Below are 18,427 nucleotides of genomic sequence, written 5' to 3' on the forward strand. Positions count from 1 at the left end.
TGAATAAGAGATTGACCCTTTGCAAAACAATTACATCAATTAGATAATCATTATATGACATCAGTTAGGCCAGGTTCACATTTAGCTTCACCTTCATGTTCACCTATCCCTTGGTCTGCTGGACGTTGGGACACCACACATGATCTGTCAACCTTCTTTCTCCATTCTTCTCTGTCATGAGCCTTTGATAGAATTTCATCCTGATATTCTTTCTGAAAATATTGATACCTGCCTTTTTACCTGCCTTGGTGGACCACTTCGGGGACCGATTTTGAGTTTGTGTTTCCACACAAACTGTCTTTGTAACCTTGTTTTTACTGTTGTTATTTTGAAATATTTCTTTCTGCAGAAAATATGGAACAAAAGATCCGGTGACTGGCAGCGACTTAGAGGCAAGGTTGTCTGATGAAATCTTACAAGAGTTCACTAAATATAGGTAATGTAAAATATATATTTTTACCAAGATTTTATCAACTCACTCTGTATGGTAAAAAGTTTGTACACGTTATTTCTCCCACACCCAATCTCGGATTAAGCTGAAATTTTACACAATTATTTCTTTTATCTGACAACACAAGAATCAATTTTAAAAAAATCTATTAGTTAATTAACTATTGGTAATTAATTATTTTGTTTGGTATCTTGAACAAGGGAAAGAAATTGTACTTTACAGATGTGGTGGTATAAGTTGAAGTATTCCCCTTGAGTACTTGAGCCCTGAGTGAACATTTTTTATGCATTTAAAAAACGATCATGTAAACGTTCACCAAGATACCCCCTTCTTCCCTCCCCTTTCACAACTGGTCCAGACAAGAGATAGGATCATAGCGCATTGAGAAAGCTAAAAGCTAAACATAAACAATCAGTAAAAATATCTCTAATCCCACAGATTTGTTATGTGTAATTCAATTGCATAATAAAATGACTAATCCAAACTAATTGATGCAATTAGACTTAAAATATAATCTTTGTTGTTGTTTTTTTTAAAGTATTTTTTTTTTAATTAAACTATCCTTTACACATCTGCTAGATAAAAAGAATTCAGTTCTTAGATCTTGTTGTATGACGGCACAGCAAGTAAACCCAGGGACATGAATTTTCATTTTGTGGAAGCTAAAGAAAGGGTTCATTATACACTCACAATGGTTTGGTTCTCTAGTGCTCTCCCCTTTGAGCTCAGAAACTGAAGATTTGAAAATGTTGACATTTATATATACATATAGAAAAGTAAACAATACCAGAAAGGTAGAATTGGACTCGTACACCTACTTCTGAGGTAGTGTCACAGGAGAATGTAGCCCAGTGGTTCTCAGACTGTGGTCCATGACCATCGGGACGACTGTAGGGGGTCCGAAGAAAGATGAAAATTTTATAAAATTAAAATAACTTTTCTCTGAAAATCATTTTATTACATTTGAAAATGTTAATAATAATTAACTCACCAATGATTATTGTTTAATTTGTCTGTTTGTGAATTCTATGTCGACCCAAACCAAAGATTTGAGACATTCTTCATTTGAATATTCCCGACTGTGTGCTGGACCCTTTAGCACGGGGATAAATTCAGATCCCAATCACACATAAATACATACTAATATATGGGCAGCTTGTTGAAATAGCCACCTGGTCACAAACACAGAAGGGACAAATTCTAATTTTATATCTTTCATTGTGGGTCATTCTATAGAAGTTATTGACTAATTCCCGTCTTCTTATTTGGTAGGACCTGAATTCAGTGCCATAATAACCTCATCACAAATAAAAGAAACTGACTCAAAATTTGTGCTAGAGGAAATTTGCAATTGTTACTTATAAACATTGTGCCGGTCACAAACACTTATAAACAATTTCATCAACATCATGCAAATAATTATTTTTTACAATTTTATTTTCAACAAAATTTTAATCTCAATAATACATCTTCAATAATTTTGTTTTTACTTTTGCAACTCATATACTATACATTTATGTAGCTGTTTCACTTAGGGATCCCCGGGTCAAGAAGTTTGAGAACCTCTGATGTAGCCAAGGATTTCTGAAGCCTAAGACATTTTACCTGCAATATTGCCTTGACTCCATTAGTTTCTCTTTTTCTTTGTCTTAGTATCTTATGTTGTATGGAAGCAGAAAGAAACAACAGCATTAGAACCAGAGTCAATAAATTCAATTATATAGCAAGTCAGTTATAAAGTCTTGAACACTAAGCTGTTATTGTGAATTCTTAAAAAAAAAAATCTCTCATAAAACAAGTCAGGAAGTTTAAGAGAATTATTTTTTATATGCAAAGACCAATACTTACAACATTTATATACATGTTATAATATACATTTATATATATATATATATATATATATATATTGTTGATCTTGTGTGGAATTGGTTGCCTGGATTAGTCAGGAAAAGATTAATCAACAAAATATAATTCACTTGTTAACAATAAATAATTATCTTAAAAAAAAAGATATTTTGTGTTGCCTGCTTTAGTATGCTCAGTACACTATGGTCCACCCACTGTTGTTTATAAGTTTGTGAGAGAGAGAGAGAGAGAAGGTTTCCAAGTTGTCTTTAGACACTCAGTAAACACATCTATCTTATCTTATAAAATACAGACATTACTTTAGAAAAGAAGATGATTACATCTGACTATTAAGGTTTCAAACTTGAGTCTCCTTGATATGTAGCCAATTAGTTTGTAGGCTAAGACTACTTCATTGATCCTTAGTGTCACACCAGCCCATTTTTTGAAGGAATGTTGTCAATTATGAAATTAATAACTATTGTTTATATTTGATATGACTGCGTGTGTATTCTATATAAACATGAAATTATAAAATGATATTTAAAAGTGTAAGCTAAATATCTAATATGTCGGCGTCTGTATTCTATATAAATATGAAATTAAAAAATAATATTTAAAAGTGTTCGCTAAACATTTGATATGGTTGCAGCTTCACCAAAGTGGATGTAGAAGAATATGACATAGTGGTGCCGTCAGCTGACCCTTCACGTCCCAACCGCCTTGAGATTCTCCATCACAATGGGAGCAGACAGCTGGATGCCTACCTGACCAACAGGAGAGACAAAATAGCCAAGAGTTCACTTAAGAGAAATGTGACCCCTACAGAATGGCAGAATGCTTTTGTTGCTTTCTCACCGCCAGGAGAGGTTCAGGTATTACTCACTTAATATCTTCTTAGATCTTGTATCCCTGTAAGGGCACCAATGTTGACTTAATAACAACTCTGCACCATTAGTTTAGGTGGCATGGCGGCTGAGTGGTAAAGCACTTGACTTTCAAACCAAAGGGTAAAGTTTCCCTTTCACAATGACTAACCGCCTTTACTTTTCAGTACTAAAGTCAGGTACCATTTAGAGTTGGGTGGACTCAGGAGTGCCCTAAATATCCCGAAAATCAAAACCCCAGTCTTCACCGAGATTTGAACCCAGGACCCCAGGTTCAGAAGCCAAATGCTTAACCACTCAGCCATCGCATCACCCAATTAAAGTCATCTGTTTCTATGGCCAATGGTTAGCGAGCAGGGTGTCATGTGGCCAGCACAATGACCAACCACCTCTACTTTCCCCAACTAAAGAGAATTGGGTGGCCTTAGGTGCACCCTAAAAACCCAGGAGTCCCGTGTTCAAATCTTGCTGACAACTGGGATTTAGGATTTCAGGATTCCACCCAGCTATATTGGGTACCTGACATTAGCTGGGAAAGTAAAGGTGGTAGGTCATTGTGCTGGTGACATGACATCATGGTAAATGTCAGCAAAGAAACAGATAACCTTTACATCATCTGCCCTTTAGACCGCAGGGTCTGAAAAGGGGGGGGGGGCTAATTATCATAATTTTGGTCCTCTGTTTTCAGTGATTCTATGAAGTATGGGTAATCTACTTTTTAATAACATCCATCTATCTTTAGTCTTCTTTGCTCTCATGACTGGACAGTACTATCTATCTTTATACCGGTAAAAAAAGTGGAGTCTTAGGATATCCAATTGGTCATGTTGGTCTTGTTATGCTACTTGTAAAGGTAAAGTCATATCCCTCAGATCCGTTTCTATGACCAAGTAGCCTTTAGTTCCCAAATGTATTTTAGAGTTGGGTGCACTCACTGGTGACAGATAAATCCTGAAATTTAAAATCCTAATCTTCACCGGGACCCTTCAGTATGGAAGCCAAGCATTTTACTACTCAGCCACCATGCCCCACTGTAATGCTACAAGTTGCATGTCACAGGATCTTTAGATGGTGTCATTATGTGACAAATTATACTTGATAAGGTGTCAATGTCTCAAGATGTTCTTGTGATACTGTGATGCCAGGGATTCTTATGTAGATATTATCTCTAGATCCAAATATATCTTTAGATATTCAAATAATGAAGATCCTTCAATTCAAACACAAAAATTTAATTCAGGAACTAGGAATCACTCACAATATACAAAATGTACAGATAAAACTGTATCTATAGAATATCTTTATCCAAGCTCGTTAACAAATAAATTCAAACAAATATATTAATTCTACAACTGAAATTTATGCGACTTGCATCTTTGAGTCCCATCTGACAATTTTTAATCTACAACCTTTCTCTATGAAATTATCTCTACTACTGACGCTTCTTTTTAGCTCAAACAAGATCCCGGGCAAAACCACGCACCCAATGACGTCATAGCACTTCCGTTTGAACTTTCTGGAAAGAAGGCGGAGCTAGTTGCTAAGGTTACTGCCTGTACTTAGATGCAGCTAGTGTGCTACATGAGTAACATGACATTGCATGATATTGAAAATCCTACCTTTAATGATATCAAATTGGAAGCATTTCATCTTTCTTTCAACTTTACTCTTTAAATGACCTGGAAATATATATTTGAATGTGTTCATCTCACCTTAGAGTCTGAAGGAAGCTTCAACATCCCTAAATTTTGTGTTCCAAAATCTGAAGTCTAGAAAATCATTAATTTATATATATATTGTTAGTAAAATAAGGCAAAACATTTGTGTAAAATAAAGCAATAATAATAATAATAATAATAAAAAACTTTGGCAATTTAAAAAAAAGATTTTGTGGGAATGATTTATAAAGGCATTAAGAAAGGTTTTGTTAGAAAGTGACATAGAATTAAAAAAATTTTTAAAACCAAATAATTTAAATGTTTGTTTGACCTTTTGCCTATCCTCAGGGTTCCCTTGTCTATGGACATTATGGACTAGAGACAGACTTTCAAGTTTTGGATGCCTATAATGTTTCTGTTCAAGACAAAATTGTTCTGCTTAGGCTCGGCAAGATACCTGTTGCTAGCAAGGTACAGTACATATCTGAAATATTTTTTGATGTCACGAATACAGAACTTTTGTTAATACATAGCTTAATTCTTTAATGATTTCTTTTCGTTATATTTTTTTATGTCACGAATACAGAACTTTTGTTAATACATAGCTTAATTCTTTAATTATTTCTTTTCATTAATCATTAATCAAACTAAGTTCTTAACAAAATAGAAAGAAAATAACACAAATGCAATAATGTTATTTTTATTATAATGTCCAATATGCCAATAGTCGACACCCTAAAAAAGGGGAAAAGAAGGAAGGCTACTTTCACTTAGACTTTTTCATTGGAGATGTCTGATTTAAAAAGCTCGTAATGTTCTTGTCCAACAGGTCTTTAATGTGGAGTCAAATGGCGGCAAAGCTGTATTGCTTTACTGGGAGCCTAAAGATGCTGAAGCTTCTCATGTTGAGCTATATAATACCACATACATTCCATTTGCATCGGCTACTCAGTTTTCTACAGGTAGGGTTTTAGGCTTAGTCTATATATATTCAGTTCATTACAAATTATACATTTTTTTTCATAATGAAATTTGCAAGTATTTCGTCTTCGTAATAAATTTTGTTTGGTTGCTATTGATGTATGAAAAACATGTATTATTTTGAGTTTCCTTATTTTTGCATAATTTATTTCAGATCTGCCAACATTTTGGAAGCCGTCCATCCCTTGTCAGACAATTTCAGTCAGCCATGCTAGGACATTGATGACTCATCTCTCTGCTGATCCCAGGAATGTGAAGGCCCCTGAAGATTGGCAGGAGTCTGTTGCCAGAACCAACACTCTTGGTGGAAGCAGTGGTACATTGTTTCCACATATAATGTTTAACTAGCAAATGTTCTCAGTGGCATGTGGTGACAGAGTAATGGAGCACCTTAATTTTTTTAAAGTTTAAATCAACTCACGTCTGTCTGTCTGGTACAAATCTTGTACACATTATTTCTCCCACTTCCTATTCTCAAGTTGAAACTTGTTGAAGACAATACATGAATCAGTAAAAAAAAATTAAACAATTAGTTCATTAATTAGGGTTAGTTCATTAATCTGATACGATCATATGTGACTTGGCTTGGGGAAGGAATGGCAGTAACCACACCACACCATCTTCATATGTAGGCTTAAGGACTTAACTGTATAAGTTTGCTTGTTTTTAATATAAATTTTTGTATAGGTATTTTGTAGTCCATAATGTTTCTGTATCTGAATCCATCCATCCATCCCTATGGCACTACAGCCCACCATGGAGGTCTCTGGCTTGCTTCAACACATCCTTCCATTCAGATTCAGATCTGCCTCCACATCATCAATCCATCGCATTCAGGGTCTACCTTTGGGTCACCTGCCTTTTGGTTGCCTGCCTTTTGGTTGCCTGCCTTTTGGTTGCCTGCCTTTGGGTTGCCTGCCTTTGGGTCACCTGCCTTTTGGTTGCCTGCCTTTTGGTCACCTGCCTTTTAATTGCCTGCCTTTTGGTCGCCTGCCTTTTGGTCGCCTGCCTTTGGGTTGCCTGCCTTTGGGTCGCCTGCCTTTTGGTTTTTGCCTGTTTACGATATTCGCTCCTCTGTTATCTGACAATCTTTCAAGGTGACCTGCCCAACGTAGTCTGTTCTTTTTTTTATTTCAGTCACTATTGGTGGGTCTTCATACATTTTGTATCTGAATACATTTTTTAAAACCTCATTGCAGGTTCATTTATCGTACGTCTGACGGTGAACAATCAACCAGTGAAGAAAGTCATCAAGAACATCATCAGTACAATACCTGGTCAAACGGAGTATGGTATGTCTGGACATCTGCGGAATTAACGAATATTCTTTTTTTCACTTCTTCTTGTTGTATCATTAATAAGAGGTTGGCAACAACTTGAATTTTAAAAACTTTTTTTTGAAGATGAAAAATCCTACTCATGTAGGCATCTCTGTAAATTTAACTTTTAAACCTTTTTTATCTGGCAGATCGTTATATAATAGTTGGAGCTCCAAGGACAGCCTTACCTGGCCAGCCCCAGGATGCAATCGCAAGCTCCTCTCTGTTGATTCAGTTGGCCAGGGCGTTCCACAACATGCACCAGAGACACAAGTGGAAGCCTGCCAAGGGAGTGAAACTTATATCCTGGGGTGGTACAGAGTTGTCTAACCTGGGAGTACAGCATTATATCAAGGTGAGGTCTCACACCAATTGTGAAATATTATCCTTGAGAAAATTTGTCTTACAAAGAAAGCGGCTCACTATTTTTCTTTGGCACAGTCTGCAAAAGAGCTTACGGCTCAGCAGCAAAAATCTGGCTAGTAGATGTAAAAAGAAATAATAGATAGATATTTTATAAGTAAATATAATCAACTCTTATCTTATCTTTTATCTGCTTTTAGCTTTTCCCACAAAAGTAGTACCAGTATTGTATTGTTGGGGTGTGGTGGCTGTTAAGAGCTAGGCTTTTAAACCAATGGGTCCAGGGTTCGAACCTCCGTGAAGACTAGAGATTTTTAATTTTAGGACTTTAAGGGCACCCCTGAGTCAAACCAACTCAATTGGTACCTGACATTAGTTGGGGAAAGTAAAGATGTTGGTCAATATGCTGGTTATATGACACCCTCGTTAACCGTCACCATAGAAATGGATAACCTTTACACCACCTGCCTTTTAGATCATAAGATCTGAAAGGTTACTTACTTACTTTGTTGCTACTTACTATTTTTATCTAATTTATTAATTATTCAAATTAGATTGGTTCTCACCAAGTTGAATACCTTTAAGATAAAAACATACAAATTAATAATAGTCTTTCCCTATGTATTTATGCTGCCTTCTTGAATGTTAATAAATAATTTAAAGAAAAAGGTTTAAAACATTAATTAAATTTATTTATTGACTGTTGTAAATCATTTATTAAAATCTGAAATATTTTTGCACATGTAGTCTCATCGTTATCTTCTGGAACAACGAGCCATGGCCTACATTGACTTGTCACAGACAACCCTCGGCAATGATACCCTTGAGATGCAGTCACCTAAGGGATTTTATGAGACTATTGAAAAGATCATTAAAAATGTGAGCATTTTTGTTATCTTTATGAAAATGTATTTTTATTTATTTATGGCTTTTTATTTTGTCTAAGTCTGGCAGATGAAAAACAACCAAAAAAAAAAGACTAATAGTTATTTAGAAGAAATTGAATATCAAATTGCTGTTTATGATCCATGAGTTTGTCACACCGTAAAACCATCTGAAACCAAACCATAACTCTAAACCCTAATATAACCCTAGAACTTACTGAAACCCAGATATAGTTCCCCATTCTTGGTCAGAGAAGAGCACAATTTTATTTCCTGTGTGTTTTGTTGGACCTATTATTTAGGCGTTTTTTATATTTATGTTTATAATTATGGCTTGACTAGTAATTATGCTTCACAAACATTTACATTGTACAGTCAATAACGGACAAAGTACTGATGAAGCAGGAGGCATTGCAAGTTTATTACAATAAAATATAAAGATATCACCACATAATGACAATATCCTCATTAGATGAATTAATAGAATCTATTATTGTGATCTAATAAATGAATTATGGCTTTTACATAGCGCTACTTTCATGCTTATGGCATGCTCAGAGCGCTTTTGGTCCAATCTCATATGTTAACCAGTGGGGGGGGGGGGGGGGTATCTAGGAGAAGGTTTTTCCGTGCTGCCTTTAGGCGCTCAGTAAACACAACTCTGCCCGAATTGGGTGTCGAGCCTCGAGCCCCCTTCATAGGTAGCCAAATATCAAATGCTTTAAAGTCTTTACTGATTAATACATACGTACAAGAAAACGCACTGCTGACCTCATCCTCAAACCTATCTCTTAGTCTGTTGGACCATTGGGGCCACCACACAAGATTTGTCAAACGTCTTTCTTCATTCCTCTTTTGCCTTGACCTGCTAACTATTGTAAAAAAAAAAATGGAAACAAGGTCTTCAGGGCCTGCAAAGACCTTCCTTAAGGGAACAGTACCAGGAAAAAGAAGTAGAAGCAGATAAAGGCAAATACAGAGATGAGTGTGGAGAAGAATGTCAACAAATCTTGTGTGGTGCCCCTACGGTCTGACAGACTAAGGGATAGGTGAAGGTTCCCTGGCATTTTCCACTTTCCTCTTTGGTGATTTTATCTTGCCACTGTATATTTTCAGTAAACGCCTAAAGCATTTGTTATGATGAACTAACAACATATGGGAAATGGTATGCGAGATTGATTTGTTTGTTGGTATTAATAAATTTCTGCCTGCAAAGACCTTCCTTAAGGGAACAGTACCAGGAAAAAGAAGAAGAAGCAGACAAAAGAAAATACAGAGATGAATGTGGAGAAAAATGTCAACAAATCTTGTGTGGTGCCCCAACGGTCCAACAGACTAAGGGATAGGTGAAGGTTCCCTGGCATTTTCCACTTTCCTCTTTGGTGATTTTATCTTGCCACTGTATATTTTCAGTAAACGCCTAAAGCATTTGTTATGATGAACTAACAACATATGGGAAATGGTATGCAAGATTGATTTGTTTGTATTAATAAATTTTGTTTATTTCTATTTCTTCAGGCTGTTGATCCTAAAACTGGGGAATATACATTTTCCTACACGGATAATGATGATACAACAGAACCCTACAATGGTGATAATAGTGAGAGTCCCAGCAGCCTTTTTGTACATACATTAAACTTACATACTATCAAAGTTCAATATAAAATGGTAAGTAGCGGATTGATTAGGCATTGTTACCCACTGAGGGATGAAACATGAAATAATTTTTGTATAAAAGTATTGATGACAGGGAGTGTGCATACTGTCTGACCTTTATGACCTATGGAGGGGGGGGGGGCATTCATGACAGTCATGACTGGCTGGACTAATAGAGAGTTGTTAGATTGCATGGTTAATTAGAGAATTTGGCTGATGATACTTGAATTAGCAATGTGTTAGGAACATTTAGACTTAGAATCTACTTAAAGGCTTGTTTTATTAATAAACTTTGTTGCTGTAACAACGAGTTAGAACAGTGTTTCTCAAACTATGTTCCACTGAACCCATAAGTTCTGCGAAACCTAAATGGGTGCTCCACAAACCACTGGAATAATTAAGTAGTATGCCAACATGTGAATATATCTCCCCTGAAAGTAAGCAAATTCTTCCATGCAATACTCAGAATGTGCGATGTGTTCCGTGAAGTAAAAAGTTTGGGAAACACTGAAGAGTTTCTTGAGTTTCTGTGTGAAAGAAAGAAACCCCATGAAAACGACTATTATGATTTGTGGTAGATTTCACTTGTGGTTGTGATTAAAGAAGCACAATGACCATCTAAACTTTTTGTGTGTGTATATTTAGAATGCTGGGGCAGTGAACTCCCAGAGCCTGATGCTAGAGCTGGACATGAATCACCACTTCAAGTACCACCTGGCCGTGGCCCACATTCTCATCAAGACCATGCTGACCCTGCTGGACACGCCCCTGCTGCAGAGGGATGTCTGCCGAGACACCAAAAACATCCAGCTGATGGTCCATCTAACTTCCAACATCTTGGACGACTGCTCTGGGGGCAATGTGACCTTGGGTGAGTAACAAGCTTGCCATCAGAGAAAGTGACAAATGGTTTGTGAGATAGTTGTAAGGCCAACAGTTTTTTGATGGTCTTTATTGGGCCAACAGTTTTGTGACAACGTGTTTATCTGCTTCAGCAGGGGCTTAAACATAAGACCTTTTGATGAGTAGCCCAATGCCAACCCAATTGATTTCTCTATAAAAACATACAATTGAAATTATAGTAATAGTTAATTTATTTAATTGTTAAAGATGTTTTTTTTTCTTCCCAAACTGAAGGGAAATGCTCTGTCAAGTACAACAGTAGAGTAATTGTTGTTGGTTGTTGTGCTGGCCTTAGGACACGCTCGTTAACCGTGAACAACAGAGACAGATGAGCTTTATATTATCTGCCCTTTAGATTGCAAGGTCCTTGGGATATCGTTGTTTTGTTTGTATGAAATTCCAATCCCTTTAACTTCACCTATCCTTTAGTCTGTAGGACCATTGGGGCACCATATAAGATTTGTTGACCATTTTTCTCCATTCCAGAATCCAGAACCTTTATTTACATTGATTATTGAATATTGACACTAATGGATTGAGTCCTGTGAAAGTGTCAACATTGGTGCCTTTGGATAGCTGGGGGGGGGGACTAGATGAAGAAGAAACATATTAAATCAATATATACTTTATCTCTGTGGCATTTTACGTTCTCGAGAAGAAATCTTTTCCCTTTGCAACTTCTTGTGTGACTAAAGAGGCCAATCCTTGATACACAGCTGTGGTCGCAGGTCGGGCATCTGTAATCACCAGGCGCCGTTGCATTTTCACCCTTCTTTCTGCTTGTGTTTTGTATATACTTTATACAAAACAATTTACCATGTGATGGTTCAAGTCCAGTTCTAATACCAGGACCAACAAAACCGTTAGCCAAAAGAAGTAATAATAAAATGTACAACTATAATGCTGTTGGAGAAGTGGTGGTTGAGTGGCTCCTGAACAAGGGGTCCTGGGTTTGAATCCTGGTGAAGACTGGGGTTTTTAATTTCCAGATCTTTAGGATTCCTCTGAGTCCAGCCAGCTCTAATGTGTACCTGACACTAGTTTGGGAAATGTAAATATGGTCAGTCGTTGTGCTGGCCACATGACACCCTCATTAACCTTGGGCGCAAAAACAGATGACCTTTTACATTATCTGCTTGATAGGTCACAAGGTCTGAAAGGGTAACTTTATTAAATTTGCTGTAGAGAAACAATAGACGCTGCAACACTGTCTCATCATTTTACTTTTTCTTTAGCTGAAGCAGAGGACCTCTGTGTGGAGGTGGAGAGAGCTTGTGAGGAATTTAAAAATCTCACCGACACGCTGATGCAGACAGTGGGCCAGTCATCTGTCAGGATGGTCAGTGACATCAGGATGTTATTTGACAGGCACCTCGTTGTCAACAAAAACGGGTAAATTAATTGTATAAAATTAATAGATTTTAGTGTATATTAGTTAGACCCATAAGTATTGCTGAATAATAATAATAACGAAACCTATTCTTTATTACAAAGCTTGTATCAACTCACTCTGTCTAGTAAAAATTTTGCACAAGGGAAATTAATCCTTTAGTATTCACAGATATGGCTAAATATATAGGGTTAGGTCCCCTTAGATAATTGCACTTGTTATTTCTCCTACAGCCACTCTGGGATCAAGTTGAAATTTAACACAATCATTTATTGTACCTAACAAACCATGAATCAATTTAAAAATTAACCAATTTTTGAATAAATTATTGGTAATTAATTATTTTGTTTGATATCAAATAAGGGAAACAACTTCTACATTATTGTCCTCAGAAGCATTGTTTTTATAAAAGGATTTTTTTATTTTGCTTGTTTTACAGGTTTCTGCGTAACATCATGTATCCCATGAGCCATGTTGACGGCATTGCCGGGGCCAATGAAATGTGTGTTATCGGGGAGAAGACCCGATCCTGGAGTTCAGTGCAAGAGTTTAAACAAACATTGTCGGAATCTTTGACGAAAATTTTAAGGACATTGAGTTTATATTCCTAGCTTGTCCAAGTTATCACCTTCGACATTGAAATTATCTGTGTAAATACCGACTGCAATATTTGTTCTTTTGATTGCTACATGGTGGCCATGGTGAGCGTGTGTGTTTGAGCGTGTGTGTGGGTGAGACTGAGGACTGGAGCAATAATATGGGAGCTTTAAATGTGACTAAAAAATGTCATTCTACGTTGTATTTCTTAGCATTGTTTTTTGTTGGTATTTATACAGTGAACATAAATATATATTGATTGCATAATTACTACCTGTAATTAATATGCCAAATAGAAATCTACAAATATTAGTAAAGCCCATAATAAATTTTACAAATGAAAGCTATCTCCTCGTTATTTCATCTGCTGCTCCTCCCCCCATCCCCCTTTTATTCCACTAAGTTTGTTTTAACTTTTATGCCGAGGCTAAATAGCCAACTTTTTTTTGACATCCCACAGTGTCCTGCAAGAGAAACATGTCTCATGGACACACTCCATTAAGGAGCTGGAGAGGCTGAAATCCCACAACAGGGGCGTAGCTAAAAACTATCATTTGAGGGCCCGGGAGCGTGACCTCTTTTGAGGCCTAATAAATTTTGCGTTATATTTAATATTTATTATAAAAAAAAAACCCACTCATTTGGGGGCCCGGGGGGATTTTCAAATTCTCCCACCACCCTAGCAAAGTCGCTGGTGCACAATGATGCTCAAAATGAAAAAATGTCAAAAATTCATGTTTTCGTCTATCCTCTATTCCATTTGAAATTTTGAAAAAAATCTACAATGTATTTAGTTAATGATTTGACAAGGGTTTTTACACATAAAACACAGCTTCTAATTCCTTATCAAATATGTGTGCAGAAATAAATTCTAAATTTAATTTTAAACAAATGTCTGGTGTTTCAAATTGTAGAGTTTTAAATCAAGACTTGTTTCACATTATTTGCTTATATGACTGACATGATAAAACAAATATGTGCAGTAATATGGTGCAGAAAATGTTTTGCAATAGAAAACATACAATAGCACTTCTTTATTCAAATTTTTGTGGATGTTTTCTTCAAGTTTGATTTGGTTGTAGTTTTTAAATTGGCTTTTTCTCTCTGGCTAATTCAGATTTCATTACTTAGTAGCTTAAGTAGTTTGTATAGTTTGTCCACTATGGTTCGATAATGATGACTTATGACCACTTTGCACCGTGGTTTTGACTCCTTATGCGGCTGGGAGACCTATGTGAGCCCGGAATCTTAGGCTGCATGCTGGGCAGGTTTTTTCAGATGGAGCTTGCATCATAGGCCTTGCTTTTTTAATTAGGATACTTTTAGCTGCAATCGCACAAACATATGTACTGTTTAATTTATTTATTAGACCATTCATTGCACAATTGGTTTGGGCTTATGTTGATGTTGTGAGTTCAAAAGCCAAATCTAAATAGAACAATATATGTTGCTTTTATAATATGCCGCCATTTTTATGTATAAATATTCCTATGATGCTTGCTTCAATAAGAGTCTGCCACTTTTGTATAAAGAAAATATATACTCTCAGGGAATAATGCCTTAGACTTGTGTACATGTCATAATCTTTATATCACTGTCTGTTTTAAGTGTGCAGGAAGTGGCCTTTGCAGAACATTAATTCATATCATTCATATATTTGTTATATGTAGCGTTGATCAAATTTGTACTTAAAGAAAATATATAATAATATTTGTGAATTTTTTTCCTCTTCCCTATTTAGTATAAAATATTTTTTTGTTCTTTAGTTGGCCACACTGATTTTTCAATACGGCATCATTGCCAAGCTGGGTTTTTTTTCTCTGTTTATTTTTAAATCTTTCCCTGTATTCCTCTTCTTACTTCTTTCTTTAGGTTCCATTACAGCACCCCAACATTCTCCACATGGTTTTCTCTTCTTTTTGTTTCTCACCTTCACACTGTTTTATTTGATTGCTTATATTAACTCTTTCTCTCCTAACTGAGGATACCAACGTTGATTACACCAGAATATGGTAAATAATTACGGAGAGAAAGAGTTAAATGGGATCAGTTTTGGATGCTGACCAGCTGTTAAGAATCAAGGTGGAAACAAAGAGATGAGAACTGTAAAAAATTAAATCCAGATCTTTTGAAATGCATCCTGTCAATTTGAACATTGAGACACTTTATTTGTGTTTGTTCATTTTTATGTTTATTCATTTATATCATTTTTTTTGTTCTGTTCATTGATGTATAATTTATTTGTACAGTCCCTTGAGGCATTAAAAACTCTTTTATAAATGGAGGATTAACTTCATAAAAACTGACCATAACCTTTTTTTTTTTTGTGTAATTGACCATATGTACAAAAATTGTCTCATGTTTGCGGGTACATAAATGTACAGCTCTTAATTTAAACAAGAATATCAAATCCTGTACACAGATGTTGAAATGCTTTGTTGTACATTTTTTGTTTGTACTTTGATGTGTACATTTCTCTGTGTATGTGACAGAAAGGGACCTAAATAAAATGTCATGATGTCAGTTACTTGATGTTTTGTGATGTGCATATGTTCTTCTTTCAGACCTTGTGGTCTATAGGGCAGTTGATGTAAAGATCATCTGTTTCAGTGGCCCAAATGTTAATGAGGGTGTCATGTGGCCAGCACAACACGACCAATCGTCTTTACTTTTCCCTAACTAATGTCAGGTATCCGTTAGAGCTGGGTGGACTCAGAGACGCCCAAAGATTCTGAAATTAAAAATCCCAGTTTTTACCTGGATTCGAACCTGGGACCTCCGGTTCAGAAGCTAAGCGCTTTATCGCTCAGCCAGCACATATAGGGACTTATTCTACGCATCATTTCAAAATAATTTAGCACTGAACTTTTTCAACTTGTTTTCACAACAGGACAATGGTTGTCAGTGATACGAGTTATCAGTATCTCAGGGGCCTTTTAGGGGACGTGCTGGCTGAGAGGTAGAGTGCTTGGCTTCATAACCGAGAGGTCCCTGGTTTGAATCTCGGTGTGAAGACTGGGATTTTCAAATTAGGCAATTTAAGGATGCTTTAATAGTGCCTGACTTAAGTTAGGGAAAGTAAATTTGGTTGATTGTTGTGCTGGCCTCATGTTACCCTGCTCGTTAGCTGTTAGCCAAGAAATAGATGACTTTTACAGATGACCCATAGATCACAAGGTCTGAAAGGAATACATTAAGTTTTTTTTTGTTGTTTTTTTCTTTTGCAGTGACCTTTTCTTGTGTGAGATAGAAAATATGGGTGACCGAATAGCAAAATGTTCTTACATTCTTAATGGGTTGAGGATTGTAGAACTAGAATGTTTCTTAAAGAAACAGGAAGTTTGTTTAGCTAAGCAACTTAAGTCATGAGCTGATAATTGTAATCTTGAGATTGATGTTTACCATGATATTGTGATAGATCAATGCCATCATTATCAAGATAAGTAAGAAGCTATCATTATCAAGATAAGTAAGAAGCTATCATTATCAAGATAAGTAAGAAGCTATCATTATCAAGATAAGTAAGAAGCTATCATTATCAAGATAAGTAAGAAGCTATCATTATCAAGATAAGTAAGAAGCTATCATTATCAGGATAAGGTAGAAGCTATCATTATCAGGATAAGGTAGAAACTATCATTATTAGCATAAGGTCTACCAATAAAGTGACCTAAAGCTCCCAAATCCCACTGACTTTTCAAACTACTAACTAGTACTAACCCCTAATTAGTGTTGTTCATTTTATTTCTTGAAAAGATGTAGCTTTGAGGTTTTGCTTTGTAGCATCTAGACATATCCTGATACAGGAGATAGAAATAGATTTGTCTAGTTTTTTGTTCTTAGTAGGTGTATGTTTAGAATGCTTTGTCAACACATAGACATTAGGTTCTTAGAGGTATTTATTCATCTTTTTTTTTACTTGTCTTTTGAGTCTGTCTTACATATATCTAGGTAAGCCTAGGTTTTTTTGTTAATTTTGTTTTTTTTTCTCATGTTTTTTTTTTAACGGATGTCATAAATATGCCAAAAAATAAATAAAAACTCAGAAATTCAACAAATAAATAATAGAAATACCGCCTATATATTTTCGTTCAATTATTAATAGAATTTTAACATTCTGTCATCATTTCATTTTTTGTGGGAATCCCCGGAGAGAAATGCATAACTATTTCTTAGCTGTTGACATTAGATATTTTTGATATTGTTGCTAGGATATTTTAATAAAATACTCTGAAAGACACAAAGATAAAGGCACATTCCTCGTCCCATATGCTAGGACAAATTTGTACAAATACTCCTTCTTCCCTAGTGCTATTAGAGCATGGAATGGGTTGCCTGAGCTAGCCAGGAAAACCAGTGACTTGGCAGAATTTAAGTCATTGGTTAATATGCATGACTAAATGCATGACGCGTAGGACGTAATCATCTTCTTTTTTGAAGTAACGTCTGTATTATATAAGATAAGATAAGGTAAAGAGACTTTTTACAAAGCTTTTATCAACTCACTCGTTCTGTCTGTCTGTCTGTCTGACATCTTTTAAAGTCTCTTTACATTTACGCACCACGTTACACACAGTCATCTCAATTTACATCTCAATTTACATCTCAATTTACATCTCAATTAACTTCAAGTCATGACTGCAAGATGTCAAGCTGACCTACTCTGACGGAATTAACAGAAAGACGATTTCCTGGTGCCTCTCAGTTCTTTTTGGTGGCTGAGTTGGTAAAACTCTTAGCTTCTGAAGCGAAGAGTCTCGGGATCGAATCTTGTTGAAGATATTTCGTACGCCAATGTGGTGACATCAGTGGTGGTTGGTAGTTGTGCTGGCTACATGACATCCTCGTTAGCTGTCGGTCATAGAAACGGATCACAAGGTCTGAATGGGGGGGACTTCTTTTCTTCCTCTGTTCTTTTTTCTCGTGATAAAGAAATTAGAAATATATTTAATTGCTTTTTGTATTGGAGATTTTTGACAAGAAACGAAACAATGCCAAAGACTCAAAGTTGAAGTTTTTATTTTCCCTAACTAAATATACTCTGAAAAAAATAAAATTTGATTCTGCAGTGTTAAATAGTTCACAAAAATAATCCTATACCTTAATAAAAACTTAGCTTATTAAAACCCTTCGTTTTGTACACCGGATACGCCAAATAGCTAGCTATTTATAGCATTTTTTTCTGCCTTTAATGAAAACCTCTAATGGCGATTCTTTTACGCTATAACATACTCTTGGAGTGCGCTCGGGTGAAGCTCTTTTGTGGACATGTGTGGGATGTGGTTGCCTGGAAGATTGTCTAGCTCAGCAAACACAACTCAGATTGAGTCTGGATTTGAACTCCAGCCCCCTTGCTAGGGAGCCAAGCTGTTCATCCCACTCTTCCACACATCCCTTAAATTGTATGGTTCCCAGGTCGTGTGGTAAGCGCTCTGGATCGTCATCAGGATGTTCCTGCCCGCTGCCATCTCCTGCAGAGTGTTTGGTCTAGGA

At 36.0% G+C, this 18,427-nt stretch overlaps 1 protein-coding gene across 3 annotated transcripts in view; it reads left to right on the plus strand.

The window, feature by feature from the left end:
* LOC106050756 (transferrin receptor protein 1-like) overlaps positions 1-17,012 on the plus strand; it is a 43,913-nt gene extending 26,901 nt beyond the window's left edge. For all 3 annotated transcript variants that reach the window (XM_056012330.1, XM_056012329.1, XM_056012331.1), the window contains exons 3-14: positions 350-436; positions 2,949-3,171; positions 5,190-5,312; positions 5,671-5,803; positions 5,977-6,138; positions 7,022-7,114; positions 7,291-7,496; positions 8,252-8,383; positions 9,907-10,056; positions 10,690-10,915; positions 12,183-12,339; positions 12,777-17,012. In XM_056012330.1, the coding sequence (XP_055868305.1) occupies positions 350-436; positions 2,949-3,171; positions 5,190-5,312; positions 5,671-5,803; positions 5,977-6,138; positions 7,022-7,114; positions 7,291-7,496; positions 8,252-8,383; positions 9,907-10,056; positions 10,690-10,915; positions 12,183-12,339; positions 12,777-12,948 (1,864 nt within the window). In that variant the 3' untranslated portion in view covers positions 12,949-17,012. The remainder of the gene's footprint in view (positions 1-349; positions 437-2,948; positions 3,172-5,189; positions 5,313-5,670; positions 5,804-5,976; positions 6,139-7,021; positions 7,115-7,290; positions 7,497-8,251; positions 8,384-9,906; positions 10,057-10,689; positions 10,916-12,182; positions 12,340-12,776) is intronic.
* The last annotated feature ends 1,415 nt before the right edge of the window (positions 17,013-18,427 follow it).

Source organism: Biomphalaria glabrata, chromosome 15 (assembly GCF_947242115.1).
Source record: "Biomphalaria glabrata chromosome 15, xgBioGlab47.1, whole genome shotgun sequence".
Classification (NCBI taxonomy): domain Eukaryota; kingdom Metazoa; phylum Mollusca; class Gastropoda; family Planorbidae; genus Biomphalaria; species Biomphalaria glabrata.